Here is a 13,687-nt window from a genome sequence, read left to right on the forward strand (position 1 = left end):
TTAGCCGTAGAGGGCAGTGTCACTGGCCCTCATATGTGGGATCCGAACCGGGGCCCTCTGGCGTCCCAAGCCAGCTCTTAACCAACGCGCCACTCGGTCGGCCCTGCACATAATTCTTGCATGTGCTGGCTGCTGTCCTGACTTATTGTCTGTGTTTCTCTTTAGGGTGGTGTTGATGATGAAATCTCCTTGACCTCATACATTACAGCCGCATTGCTGGAGATGAGAAAAACCATAGCTGTGAGTTTCTCTGGATCCTTTTCTTTATACTCTTCTTATCATGCCTGTTTCTAGAGAATTCACCTATTTTTGTCCTTATTCAGTCTTTTAAACTCAAAGAAGGGACTATGAGTTCCTTATCACTTCCCATTTTACAAGAAATGCTTTATAAATTCAGTTCTTCGCCTTTACTTTTTAGGACCCAATGGTGAGTCGGGGTCTGCAGTGTCTCAAGAACTCTGTTTCCTCCACCACCAACCTCTACACACAGGCCCTACTAGCATATACTTTCTCTCTGGCTGGAGAGACGGGCATCAGAAACATTCTTCTGGAACAGTTAGATCAGCAGGCTATCATCTCAGGTATGTTGGCCATGGTAGGAGCTTTTTGAAGTTGTGAGCATTTCTGTGAGTTATCTGTAATTTTCCTTAGTCTCTATAGTCCCACATATATTCCTTCAATTCTAGGATTCATTTTAGTAAAAGCTATTGTCATAAAATCATTGTTGAGAGTTGTGTAGGAAAGCTCACATAAGTCCTCAAAGGCATTATTATACTTTTAACGTGAAAAGAAAAGAGATGGTAGAAGCTAGTCAGAAAACGTACTGGCATTGTAGAATCATCCTTTTGCAGGTATTTAGCAACTCTTTGGTATAAGGTTAATTGAGGTTGATGAGGTAATATTTAAACTTAGAGATTTCTCAAGGTCCCTTTAAAACTATAGCTGTATTTAGAATAAGATTTGGTGTTTTAATAGATCTCATAAATAAAATATTAATGCATTTGATTTATCTAGCCTTGTATGTAAAAGTTATACTTCTAGGCAAAAATTCAATCTCAGCTTTCATTTATACAAATGTCATTGCCAAGTTGTTCTCTCGTATGGGTTCTGGGTAGTTTTCTGGACTGTGTATAAGCAACTCTAATCTGAAATGGGTGTCTCAGACAGTGATACCTGTTCCAGTATATATTGATTTAATGTGATTATCTCTTCTCCATTATCTTGCATTGCAGGCTCACATGTATTCTGTTATGTTTTTCCAATCAGATTGCCTCCTGTTGATTATTTATTATCTCTAAATTTATATTTAATTAGACTTCTAGCTTCTACTCTTCTCATTTCTATTTGTTCTTTGTCTCTGTCTCCTTGGCTCTCACAGAGTATAGATTTGGTCTCATATTCTATTGGCTCATCCTCATTAGCATTTCTTCTATGGTTTCTCAGAGTTCTTATGCATAATCTGCTGGTTTTATTCTTTTAAAAATGTTAAACAACTATTTTACTAATATATAAATTAAGTACAAATAAAATAAATGCTGAAAATTAATAAAATTCCACAAGTTCAAAAATGCCCCAAACACATGAGATTCTTATAAGTAGTTTCTAGTTATCTATCTTTATTAGCATTAGAATTTATAAATTAACAAGAGTGGTATTCATGCAATTGCTGGAGGCATTTATTGATGCTTCCAGCTTTACACTGAGGAACTATGTGTGGGTAAAACACACGCACACACTCACACACACTTACCCATCCTTGCATATATATTATGGCCAATAAATCAGAAGATTCTGAGAAATATTTTCTTCTAACTCATGATTAATTTTTGTTTGGTACGTTTTCTGCTTTAAGGTGTAGCATGTACAAAGTGAATATGGGACAGTCATTTCCTTCCAAGACCTTCCTAATTATGCTTCTTTCTTTTTTAAATTTTTTTATGCTTCTTTCTTAATAGGAGAGTCGATTCACTGGAGCCAGAAACCTACTGGGTCATCAGATGCCAGCCCTTGGTCTCACCCTGAGGCTGTAGATGTGGAACTCACGGCATATGTATTGTTGGCCTTGCTTAGCAAAGCCAGTCTGACTCAAAAGGAGATAGCCAAGGCCACCGGCATAGTGGCTTGGTTGACCAAGCAACGCAATGCATATGGGGGCTTCTCTTCCACTCAGGTAAATACCCTGCTTTCCTACTGCCACTTATCAGGTAGGACTAGAATCCTGTGTGAAGATGGAGGAAAAAATATTGCCATTGCCCTCTAAGTCCAAGGACTTATAATATAATTTCATAGAGAGGAAGAAAAAGCATGGGAAAAACATATGGAAGGGTTCATAAAATTGGGTCATATAAGCACAAAAATATTACAATATGCATTTAGTGCTCTTTTTTGGTAGCGTATGAAACATCATGAGATTCGTGTTTTTTTTTGTTTTGTTTTTGTTTTGAGATTTTATTGCAGAATTTGGGGAGGAGAACAGCATTGGGGAACCGGGGAAGGGAAACAGAGAAGTTGCTGTCCTTTTGTTCTTCAGTCTAGTTGTGGAGGACGTCGCTTCACTGTCCCATGTTGGTATTATCATTGCTCTCTTCCCGATTGAGGCAGTCGTTCACCAGCCATTGGACGGCGGCTCACGCTGGCTGCTGACTCACGGTAGCTTATGGCAGCCCACTGCAGCGTCTGCTGCAGCCTATGCCATCGCCAGCTACTCACAGCAGCCCAGCTCCAGGTTGAGCTGTTGTTCACCATCTTAGCTGTAGAGGGCGCAGCAACACTGGCCCTCATGTGGGATCTGAACCAGGGCCCTGCTGCTCAGAGCTGGCGTCTCAAGCCAACTCTTAACCAACGCGCCACTCGGCCAGCCCAAGATTCATGTTTTATATGTAAAGAGGACATATATAATTATGGATAAATTTATATGTTAATAAATTAGAAAGCTAATTATGGGGTCTGTAAGCATACAATCAAGATTTTATAGGCATACCTCCTACTTTAGGTATTAAAAAGCTAGTAAGATATATTTTAGAAAGTTTACAATCTAGAAGGAAAGCTAGGAAAAACTATATATTACAAAGCAAGATCTGATATATATGTAAAACATAAGAAAAACATAAAAGGCACTCAATGTTGAATTTCAAAAGGCAGAGAGTGTACATCAGCTTGGGGGATAAGAAAAATCTTCACAGGGTAATGGCATTGAGATAGATCTAAAAGAATATGTAACATTTTGGAAGGCAACTATTGAAAGAAAGAGGGAATGGCGTGGCTAGACACTCATTTGTAAAATTACGGAATGGCTGTTGGGAAGACTGGCTTAGCTGAAGCATAGTGGGACTTAGGTTGGAAAGGTAGGGTAGGTTCACCTTATGAAGGGCCTTGCACATCAGACTCAAGTTTGTGCCTAATTCTGAGGAGCTATTAATTTTTAAAGTTCGTTTCTGAAAATTAACCTGTCACTTGGCATATGGGATGATTTAGAGGAGGGAGACTGAATTTGAAGAAATCAGGAAATGATTTCTGTTGTTTCGGTTATGAGTAATGAGAAATTAAATTAGTGGGGTGGCAGTAGGGGAAAAAAGGCTATGATAAATTCAAATAATGCCATAAAGATGATTTTAGATGATTACAAAGAAAGTAGTCAGTCATTAATTCATTTGTTGTGCAAAAACTAAATACCTGCCATGTCCAAGTCACTGAGGATACAGAAGTAAATAAGAAAACATATTTCTTGTTCTCATAGAGATTCTATTCTGATTTGTTGAAATTAGGGCTAGTTCCACTGAAGATATAACATGTAAATTAGGCTGGAAGAGTGAACAGGTTTTAATAAATGGAGTATCTGGTAAAATTTAGGAGCACTGAGCTTGAGTATGGTAATGACTTAATTGGAATTAAAAAAAATTATATGGTACTATGCTTCCTTATTTCAGGGAAATTCTTGGCCAAAGATGAGGAAAGACTTCCTTCTTGCTGAACCCTAAATAATTATAATATATAATTTTAGAAAGCAGTGGATGAAATGTTCAGAACTCTCAGTGACAGATATATGGCAGAAGTGGTTTTCAATAAAATCCTTGGCTATTACAGGAAGTCATGTATCACCCACATCAGTTTTTCAGCTGATGGTGAGGTTCCATTCCTTGAATTGTTTCCACATGTCCAAGCAACAAAGACCTCCTTGGCTCCAGTTCACAGAGGGTACACAAAACGTTGTTTGTAGATTGTCAAGCTGCACGGGTACAACTTGTTCACAGCTTTCCCAGGGGACTGACCTGTCTTCCTATTTTTGTATGACAGTGTAATATCTAAATACAAATATTCTTTTCCATTTGGGGTAGGAGGAAGTGAGATTCCTTTATTCTGTAATAGATATTTTTCAAAGTGTTGAGCATGCAGGAATTCTCATAACAGAACTAAATAGGAAAATTTTGCTGAACGCCTCATTCTTTTTATCTTTCCCCTGGTTGTAATTTATATAAATAAAGATAAAGTGTTTTCAGAATGGAAAGTTTCAAAGTACGTGATGCCACACTCTCTTAGTGATAATTTATCTGTCTTAATCCCAGATGAAGAAAACATTGTCACATGGTATAATGACTAAGAAGCCTTGGCTTGCAAGGAAGGATTTTCCAAGGATTTTCTAATAACCTCTCAAACCGTGCCATAGAAGATCATTACACAGCTAAATAACTTTGAAGAATGTGCAATTTCTAGGGCTATCAAGTTACTGCTGTAATAATGAGGAAACTGCAAAATATATACTGAATAGTTTTTCCACTTGCTTCTAACAATAGCCCGTTCTGAAGCTAGGTTTGGATATTGAATATGAATATATGGGATTAGTGTAGTGACCTATGGATGGTCAATAACTTGATGGTGATTTTCTGTGTAGGCTAGAGATTACAATTTCTGTGTCAGCTTCCCCAGCAATGGTGAGTAGGGTTTTTAGCTGCTTAGAAGAGGTGTCATTTATGCTAGCGAACCACCACCAGATGTGTAGGTTTGGTTGAGGTTAATCCCAATGGCTCACAAAATGGTAAGCATGTGCTTGATTGTTTTCCTCAGGATACTGTAGTTGCTCTCCAAGCACTTGCCAAATACGCCACTACTGCCTATGTGCCCTCTGAAAAAGTCAATCTGGCTGTAAAATCCACCGAGAATTTCCAACACACTTTCAATGTTCAGGCTGCCAACCGGTTGGTATTGCAGCAGAAGACTCTGCCCCATGTCCCTGGAGTGTACAGCTTGGAGGCCACCGGCCAGGGCTGTGTCTATGTGCAGGTAAGGAGAGATCCGTGAGCACGAGCGTGTGTGGGGAGGACAGTCTGAGGGCATCTTCGCCTCCAGCAGAACCTTCTTTCTAACTACTTTATTTGTAAGGAAAGTACTTTGAACTGTATAGTCCCTGAAGTTCTTCCCAACTCTGATTAGGTTATCTATTTCCTCCTCCTAGACGGTGCTGAGATACAATATTCTTCCTCCTAAAAATGTGGAGACCTTTGCTCTTAGTGTGGAAATGGGAAAAGCTGGATGTGAGCAACCCACTTCCCCTCGATCCTTGACTCTCACTGTCCACACCAGGTGAGGATGGTGGTGGGGTTGACGTGTGGATCACAGAAGCTGAGTTGGGATATGAGTGTGTGCGTGCGTGTGTGTGTGTTGGGGATACAGAGCGTGCTGAGTGGAAAAATCATGGGCTCACACAGGTTTGCTTCTTTCTGCCCTCAGTTATGTGGGGAGTCGCAGCTCGTCCAATATGGCCATTGTGGAAGTGAAGATGCTTTCTGGGTTCAGTCCCATGGAGGGCACCAATCAGTTAGTAAGTCACTTCTGTTACTTCATTTAACTAGCTCCTAGGGACCCAACATTATAATTAAAAGCTGGTGAAATGGGCATCATGGTATATATACCAGGGGTGCCAAAAAAATGTATACAAGTGGACACTTTGGTCAACGTTGCTCAAGCAGTAGTTCGCTGTAATCAGAAGTGTCTGGATGCTAATGGTAACCACTTTGAGCACCTCTTGTAATTGCAGAGGTCAAACGTGACTTGTATTCATCCTTTGTTATCCGTATATATTGAGTATTACAATTTTAATACAGCTTTCCTTCCTCAAAATGTGCATACATTTTTTTGGCACCCTCTGTATATGTACAACTCTGTATTATCTAAATGGGCTGCAAACATGCATCAAATACATAAAATGGAACTTGTAATAGTTTCTGTTCCTTTCTCTTACCTTTTCCACTGTATGTATTGTTTCCTTGATTATGACAGAGCTTTGGAAGATTCCCCTAGGGGACAGGGAAGGCTCTGGCTCTTAGTCTCCTTGTTTTCTCATTTCTTATTCAGCTTTTCCAGCAACCACTGGTGAAGAAGGTTGAATCTGGAACTGACACACTTAACATTTACTTGGATGAGGTAGGTATTCAAGAACTGAACCAAAAAGCTTGATTGTTTATATATCTTTGCAACTTCTCTTTTAATCCATATATACTAGGGTTCCATACACAGGGATGAGGGACCTGAGAGAATGAGTCTGCACGATGAACTGAATTCTGCCTCCATGCTTGTATACCATAACGTAGCCTCATGTGTCTCCAGGGTAGCACTGTCCAACAGATACAAAATGTGAACCATCTATGTCATTTAAACATTTCTAGTAGCCACATTTTAAAAAGTAAAGAGAAACAGATAAAATTAATTTTAACACAAATATATTTTGTGCAACCTTATATACTCAAAATATTTTCATTTTACCATATAATTAATATCCAAGAGGGTTAATGAAGTATTTACATTTATTTATTTATTTTTTTACTTACTACATCTTTGAAATCCAGTATGTGTTTTACACTTAAAGTATATCTCAATTCTGACTGGTCACATTTTAAGTGCTCGGTAGCAGTATGCAACATTACAGCTGAAAATGGTTGAATGTCCATTTCCTCAGCTGTAAAATGAGCGTGGGTAGTGGTCAAAATAGTTATCTATCTCATAGAGCTATTGAAAGAATGAAATGATTTAACGCACATAAAAATATTTAGGGCTGTGCCTGGTATAAGTAAGCCCTCAGTAAACATTACTATTGATATGATGTTAATGTTATATTAATATTAATTAGACTTATTGCATGTATCCTTTCATATCAATAAAACAAGAAGTTCTCAAGGACTAGTAATGTTCTAAAAATTGTTGAAATGCCTATTTCATCCTGTGCTATTCAATATAAGGACAAAGGCAACCTTATTGTGTAACTGACAGACAAGAGTACCTCCAATTAAAATATACTGTTGTTACTAACATCCGTTTCCAGTCCTCTACCCCTTCACCAGCTCATTGTCAAACTGTGTGTTTTTTAATCTCCCAGGGAGCCAGGGCTTTGTTATTTTGAGTGAACGCTGTATAGTTTCTTTTGAGACTCTAGCTCTGGTTAGTCTATTGGGAATAACCCTGAAATCATGATGTTGTAGTTGAAATTTTTTGCAGAGTTTATGATGCTTTCATATATACGTTCTTTGAGTCTCACACAGGAACTTTCTTTATATGTAAGGAGACTGAAGCCTGAAGTGATAGCATAAGAGTGGTTTGTTCAAGTCATGCTGTTCATCATTGGCCAAGGTGGGAGTAGAAGGCAGGGACTCTAATTTCCACGCTACCTAACATTCCTGAGGCTGGAATGATCTGCTCCTCAGTGTATCCAGCCAGATTTGTCAGTCAGCTTCTAACTTGAGACATCAAGTCTAATGATCTAAAAGCCAGTGCTCATGATTATATATGTGATTATTCTCCTTTTTTGTGTATCTCCTCTCCTTTTCTCTTGATCAGTTTCACCACAGGACAATCTTATTCACATTTAGCAAAAATAGCTTTTGGTTTTATTTTTCTTCTCTGTTGTTTCTTGTTTGGTTGGTTTGGATGTTCTGTTTCATTAATTTCTTTCTTTATTATTTCTTTTCTTCTTTATTTTGACCTGAAGACAGGATATTTTCTGTTACTTTTTTTCCTACTTCTTAAGTTGAATGCTGAGTTTATTTTTAGTCTGCTTTATTTTCTAATGAATTTAAACTATAAATTTTCCTTAGTACATTCTATCTCTGTCCCACAATTTTTGACCAAGCATTATTTTCATTTCCATTTAATTCTATATTTTAATCTTTATGGAAATGCATGGGATTTTAAAAGCCATCCTTTTGTTATTAATGTCTAAATTTTTTAAAAGATTTTTTATTGGGGAATTGGGGGAAGGGAACAGATAAGTTGCTGTCCTTTTGTTCTTCAGTCTAGTTGTGGAGGATGTCGCTTCACTGGCCCATGTTGGTATTATCATTGCGCTCTTCCCGGGTGAGGCAGATTGGTCGCCGGCCACTGGATGGCCACTCTCAGCAGCTCTTGGCAGCTCACGCTGGCTGCCAGCCACTCACGGTAGCTTATGGAAGCCCACTGCAGCCTCACTGCAGCCTATGCCATAGCTAGCAATGCACAGCAGCCCAGCTCCAGGTTGAGCTGTTGTTCACCATCTTAGCTGTAGAGGGCACAGCATCACTGGCCCTCATGTGGGGTCCGAACTGGGGCCCTGCTGCTCAGAGATGGCACCCCAAGCCAGTTCTTACCCAACGCACCATTCGGCCGGCCCTTAATTTCTAATTTTATTGCATTATGTTCTGCGAGCATAGTCTTCATGATAATGATCCTCTGGAATGTATAGAAGTTTCTTTTGTGATCTAATATATGGTCTTTTGGAGAAAACTTCAGAGAATGTCTATTCCCTTTGTCTTGGATATGGATTTGATCTAGATAAAAAATCCAAGATCATTATTTCCACTGTTTGGGTCTTTGATATCTCTGCTTATTTTTCTGCTTGATCTAACAGTTTCTGGAAAGAGTATGTTAAAATTTCTAATTATAATTGTTGATTTATCCATTTATCTATGCAATTCTGTCAGTCGTTTCTTGATATATTTCTACATAATTAAGGTACTTATGTTTTTATGAACATATCTTCTTATTCAATTTCCCTTTTATTAGTATATACTGTTCTTCTTTTGCCCTAATTATATATGTATGGGTGTATGGATATATATATATATATATATATATATATATATATATATATATATATATATACTTTGCCTTAGATTTGTGCAGACACGCACACATAATTTTTTTTATTTGCCTTAGGTTCTATTTGGTCATATATTAAGACTGCTATCTTAGCTCTCTTTTGGTTTATATTAGCCATTTACTTTACATCTTTATGGTAACTAAATGATGGACAAGGACAGTGGTGCCAAAAATTTTTGGTTTCAGGACTTTTCTACTCTTAAATTACTGAGGACCTCAAAGAACTAAGGTGATGTGGGTTACATCTATTGACATTTATCTTATTAGGAACTAACACAGAAAAATCTTAAAATATTTATTAATTCATTAAAAAATAATAAACTCACTACATTTTAATATAACAACTTTATGAAAAATAACTATATTTCCCAAAACAAAAAAAAAATGGGAATATCAGATTATTTTACATTTTTCTTTGCTATCTGGCTTAATCACAGAGAATAAAATTCTCCTATTTGCCTCTGTAGTCAATATGTTACAATATTACACGTCAAGTCATCCCTGTACACTTGTAGCTAAAAGACAATGAAGGTGAAAAAAGCAAATGACATCTTAGTATTATTCTGAAAATAATTCTGATCTCGCAGATGTTCAAGTATAGTCTTGGGGATCCCTGAGAGATCCTGGGCCACACTTTTAGAGGCACTGTACCTAAAGAAATCCTTTTGGAAATTTCATATCTAAATGTGTAATATGAATCTTATTTTCTTATATATTAGATGAATTTATACAATTGTCTTAAATTCTCCATCTATTCATTTATTTAACAAATATTTATTGAACAACCAGTATATGCCAGGTACTCTTTGAAGTGATGGAAATGCAGCAGTAAAAATAATAGACATGATGCCTGCCCTCATGGAGTTAATATGCTAGTGGAGAGACAATACACAAATTAAAAAATACATATATATGTGCACACACACACACATACACATTCAGTGGTCATTTCAGTAATAATAAGTGCTATGAAGGATAAGGGTATAGTGACGGTGGGAGTAAGCCAGGATGTGTCTATTTTAAAATAAGGTGGTCAGGAAAGTCGTCTTTGAGGAGATGTCATTTGATCAAGAGACCAAGTGAATAGAAAAAAACCAGGAGGGAGCATAAAGCTGATGGAGTAAATGTCTCTGTTTCTTTGACCACTTCAGTTAGTTTACTGGAGGAGCCATGGGTTTCGAGTAGACCAAGAATGGAGGAAACCATTTTACAGGAGGGCCAGGACACTGTAACATCCTAAGGAGAAAGAGCCAGGAAGTCAGCAGGAGGCAATATCTTTAAGACTGACATAGGGCAGAAGGGACAGAAAGAATGGTTTCAGAAAATTTGTGTGAAGACAGCAAGAGTCTTTTAACCTGCATGTTACATAGAGTATTATTTTTACTTTACTTTTAATGTGATGTTGTATCTATCTTCCTCATAGCTCAGTAAGAAGACTCAAACCTATACCTTCACCATCAGCCAAAGTGTATTGGTCACCAACCTGAAACCAGCAACCATCAAAGTCTATGACTACTACCTTCCAGGTGAGGGCTGAGATTTGCCTCTATCTCCCAACATATTTCTGCTACATTCTTTATGATATCTCTCTTAATTTTACAAGTATTTCTTCCCAAGGCAAGTAGCACATAATTGCATCATCTGATCTCTTAAAACACTTTAATTCAGTTATATGCCATTTAAGAGAGTCCTCTGAATTAGAGATTTTTTGTAGGATGCAGTCCATAGACCAAAAGAACATGTGGACCATTGTTCTCTAAGGGCCAGCGATACTTAATATTCTTGTTGTGAATAATAATTTACCACAAGTATGCAAATATTAGTGATAGAAACCTTCCTGTAATTCTGAATATAATCTGTAGGGATCCTCTGAAAAGGGCTAAAGCAGTAGATCTTATGAAGTATTTCCTCTCTGAATATGTGAGGCCTGCGATGTAATAAAATATGTCATTTCATTGTACAGATGAACAGGCAACCATTCAGTATGCTGATCCCTGTGAATGAGGTAAGCCCAGAAGAGAGAAGGGTGGGTTCTACTGATTCTACTCCCCTGAGATAACACTATTCATAATCTCATCATACTTTTGTGAAATTTTCTTTTTTCTAGATAGGAAAAAGCTCTTCTATAAATGTGAAGACTTTCTGAATGTCATATCTTCCTCTGTTTTTTGTTTGTTTGTTTGTTTGTTTGTTTCCCCAGAATAGAAGTTGGAAAGAGATTAAGTTAATCCTTTATGACAATACTGGACAGCATTTTTCTACCTCTTAAAGCAAATAATTTGATTTCTCTGATTGACTAGAGTGGGTAACAGATGATCAGGCCTGGAACTCAGCTACTTTTGACTACTTCACAGATGTTTAAGGACCAGAATAAAGGGTTGGGGGCAGATGGGCTAGTAACAATCACACAAAGGAGAGATTACATGGGAAAGGTCACCAAGGGAGAAGGTGTGGTTTAGCCATTCAGGGGACTCTCCTGAGAGGAGATGTGGTAGAGGGTGATCCAGGCAAGATAGGGATGACTTCCTGGAGGTTACATCTAAGGAAAGGTGTAATTTAGGGCTTTGGGAACAAGCTAAAATATAAATTTTCTTTCCTGGGAAAAGAAAGTCTGTGCACTTGGCTCTGTGCATGTTTCTGTGGATACCAAAAGAGAATGAACATTATCTGTAAAAACAAACAAACAAACAAAAACCTCAGTTTTGGCTTCTTCCTTAAACCTTTGACTCAGACTTCTCAAAGAATCCTGCTAAGGATTTAGGGCGGGGTCAGAGAAGAGAATCCTAATTAAGCAACTGTGCTCAGCCAACTGTCACTGCAGGGCAAACAGTGATTGAGAGCCAGAAAGTGGCTAGCCAGGATTCTCTGTCTGCTTCCCTCCTGCACCATCCCCCAGGCCCTTTCTCACATGGCATACCCATCACCATGTAAGCTCTTCCTTAGAGCAATGTTTTGTTTTGGAGACAGGTTGGAGGCATAAGAAGGGGGGGGGGGGGAATGGGTGATATTTAAACAAGATTTTCTAGGTAGTTACACCCTTTCCTCTGGATGTCCACGCTCTGAAATGGCTCCTGTAGATTGTAAACTCTGACACACAGTCAGGACAAAGTTAAGTCCATGATATAGAGATATTTCCTCGAGCAGCACTTGTATAAACTATTTATTTCCTGTTTGTTTTACCCTAATCTCTGCCCTGGTTCTCCTCAGAGTTCCCAAAGTGAGAGAAATGGGGATACCCAAGGAGGCCATCCCCAAACCTGCCTTATCCTTCAAGTATCACAGGAACAAATGAGGGCAGTCATGAATGCTCCTCCCACTCATGGGAGGCCCCACCCTCTGTTACATTTGGCCCTACCAGAGGGTCCTCTTTTTTTGCAGTGGAGGGAGGTGGTCATTCTCAAGACCTAAGAAGTTACACCTGGGTAGAAAACATTCTAAATGATTGCAGAAACAGTTCTTGTGTCTTTTAGGCTTCAGATAGGAGAAAAAGAATATTCTTATGACTTAAATTATCAACTACAGTAAAACCTTGGATTGCGAGTAACTTGGTTTGCAAGTGTTCCGCAAGACGAGCAAACATTTCTAACACATTTTAACTTGGTAAACAAGTGATGTCTTGCAATACGAGTAGTTTCCAGGATGAATTATGCTCGCAAACCAAGGTATGACTGACTGTACATGGAATAGAAGGATGTTAAATGAGGAAAGTGATCCCTTGTTCAACTTACTGAAATGTAAACATTTGTGCATATTTGAGAAGCAAGGTTATTGTCAGGATTAAGTGACATTTGGTATTATAGTGCTCACGGTAAGTATTCACTCTATACATTTATTATTTTGCCAGGCCTGGGAATGCAAAGATAAATAAAATGAGGTTTTTATCCTTAAGGAGCTCACAGGCTAGTGGTGAGAGAAAATAATCAAATTAACAAGATATAATACCATGTGACAAAAATAATGATAGAAGAAAGTACAAAAAGCTGTGGGACTACATAGAGGCACCTTGTCAGGCTGAGGTGAAGGGGCGGCCAGGAAAAGCTTCTCCAGGTTGGGCCCAGGCTCAGGTAAAAGCTCATCACTGTCAGGGACTAATTGGACCTTAAATAGGAGAGTCAGGAAAGAGCCTGGGGAAACTGCCAGGATTCTAGGCTGTGGGTTACTGTAGGAAAGGAAAAACGTTTTCTCCACCCTTTCACATTCAGTGGGTGTGGCCTGTGAATTAAACTGGTTAAAAAAACAACAATAAAAAACAGATTAACAGGAGAACAGGTTTATTATTTCACATGCACAGGGCTTCACAGGAAAAAAACTGAAAACCCCAACAGTCAGTTAGGCCCTGGGGCTTATATTAGCATTTTAACAAAGGGTGATATATTGTGGAGAAGTGACAAAACAAAGCAGAAGGGGTTTGGGCTTCCAGGAGTAGCAAATTGTGGGAAGGTAAATATCTGGGGGAAAAGAATGGAAGATAAAAGTTATTTTAGTAACTAGGTTTGTTTATGCAGATACAAGTCAACCAGACTTTCTATCTCCTATAAGGGTTATTCTCTTCCTGGTAGGGGGGGGG

At 38.3% G+C, this 13,687-nt stretch overlaps 1 protein-coding gene across 1 annotated transcript in view; it reads left to right on the top strand.

Annotated features, from left to right (window-relative positions):
• Positions 1-13,687, top strand: part of A2ML1 (alpha-2-macroglobulin like 1) — a gene marked incomplete at its 5' end in the record, with an annotated part of 44,214 nt that overhangs the window by 27,985 nt on the left and 2,542 nt on the right. Inside the window, 9 exons of the mRNA XM_019626160.1 lie at positions 166-240; positions 419-581; positions 1,956-2,170; positions 5,062-5,277; positions 5,450-5,577; positions 5,725-5,815; positions 6,349-6,417; positions 10,544-10,646; positions 11,084-11,125. Coding sequence (XP_019481705.1) covers positions 166-240; positions 419-581; positions 1,956-2,170; positions 5,062-5,277; positions 5,450-5,577; positions 5,725-5,815; positions 6,349-6,417; positions 10,544-10,646; positions 11,084-11,124 — 1,101 coding nt within the window. The remainder of the gene's footprint in view (positions 1-165; positions 241-418; positions 582-1,955; positions 2,171-5,061; positions 5,278-5,449; positions 5,578-5,724; positions 5,816-6,348; positions 6,418-10,543; positions 10,647-11,083; positions 11,126-13,687) is intronic.

This window comes from Hipposideros armiger, unplaced genomic scaffold (genome assembly GCF_001890085.2).
Source record: "Hipposideros armiger isolate ML-2016 unplaced genomic scaffold, ASM189008v1 scaffold_662, whole genome shotgun sequence".
Lineage (NCBI taxonomy): Eukaryota > Metazoa > Chordata > Mammalia > Chiroptera > Hipposideridae > Hipposideros > Hipposideros armiger.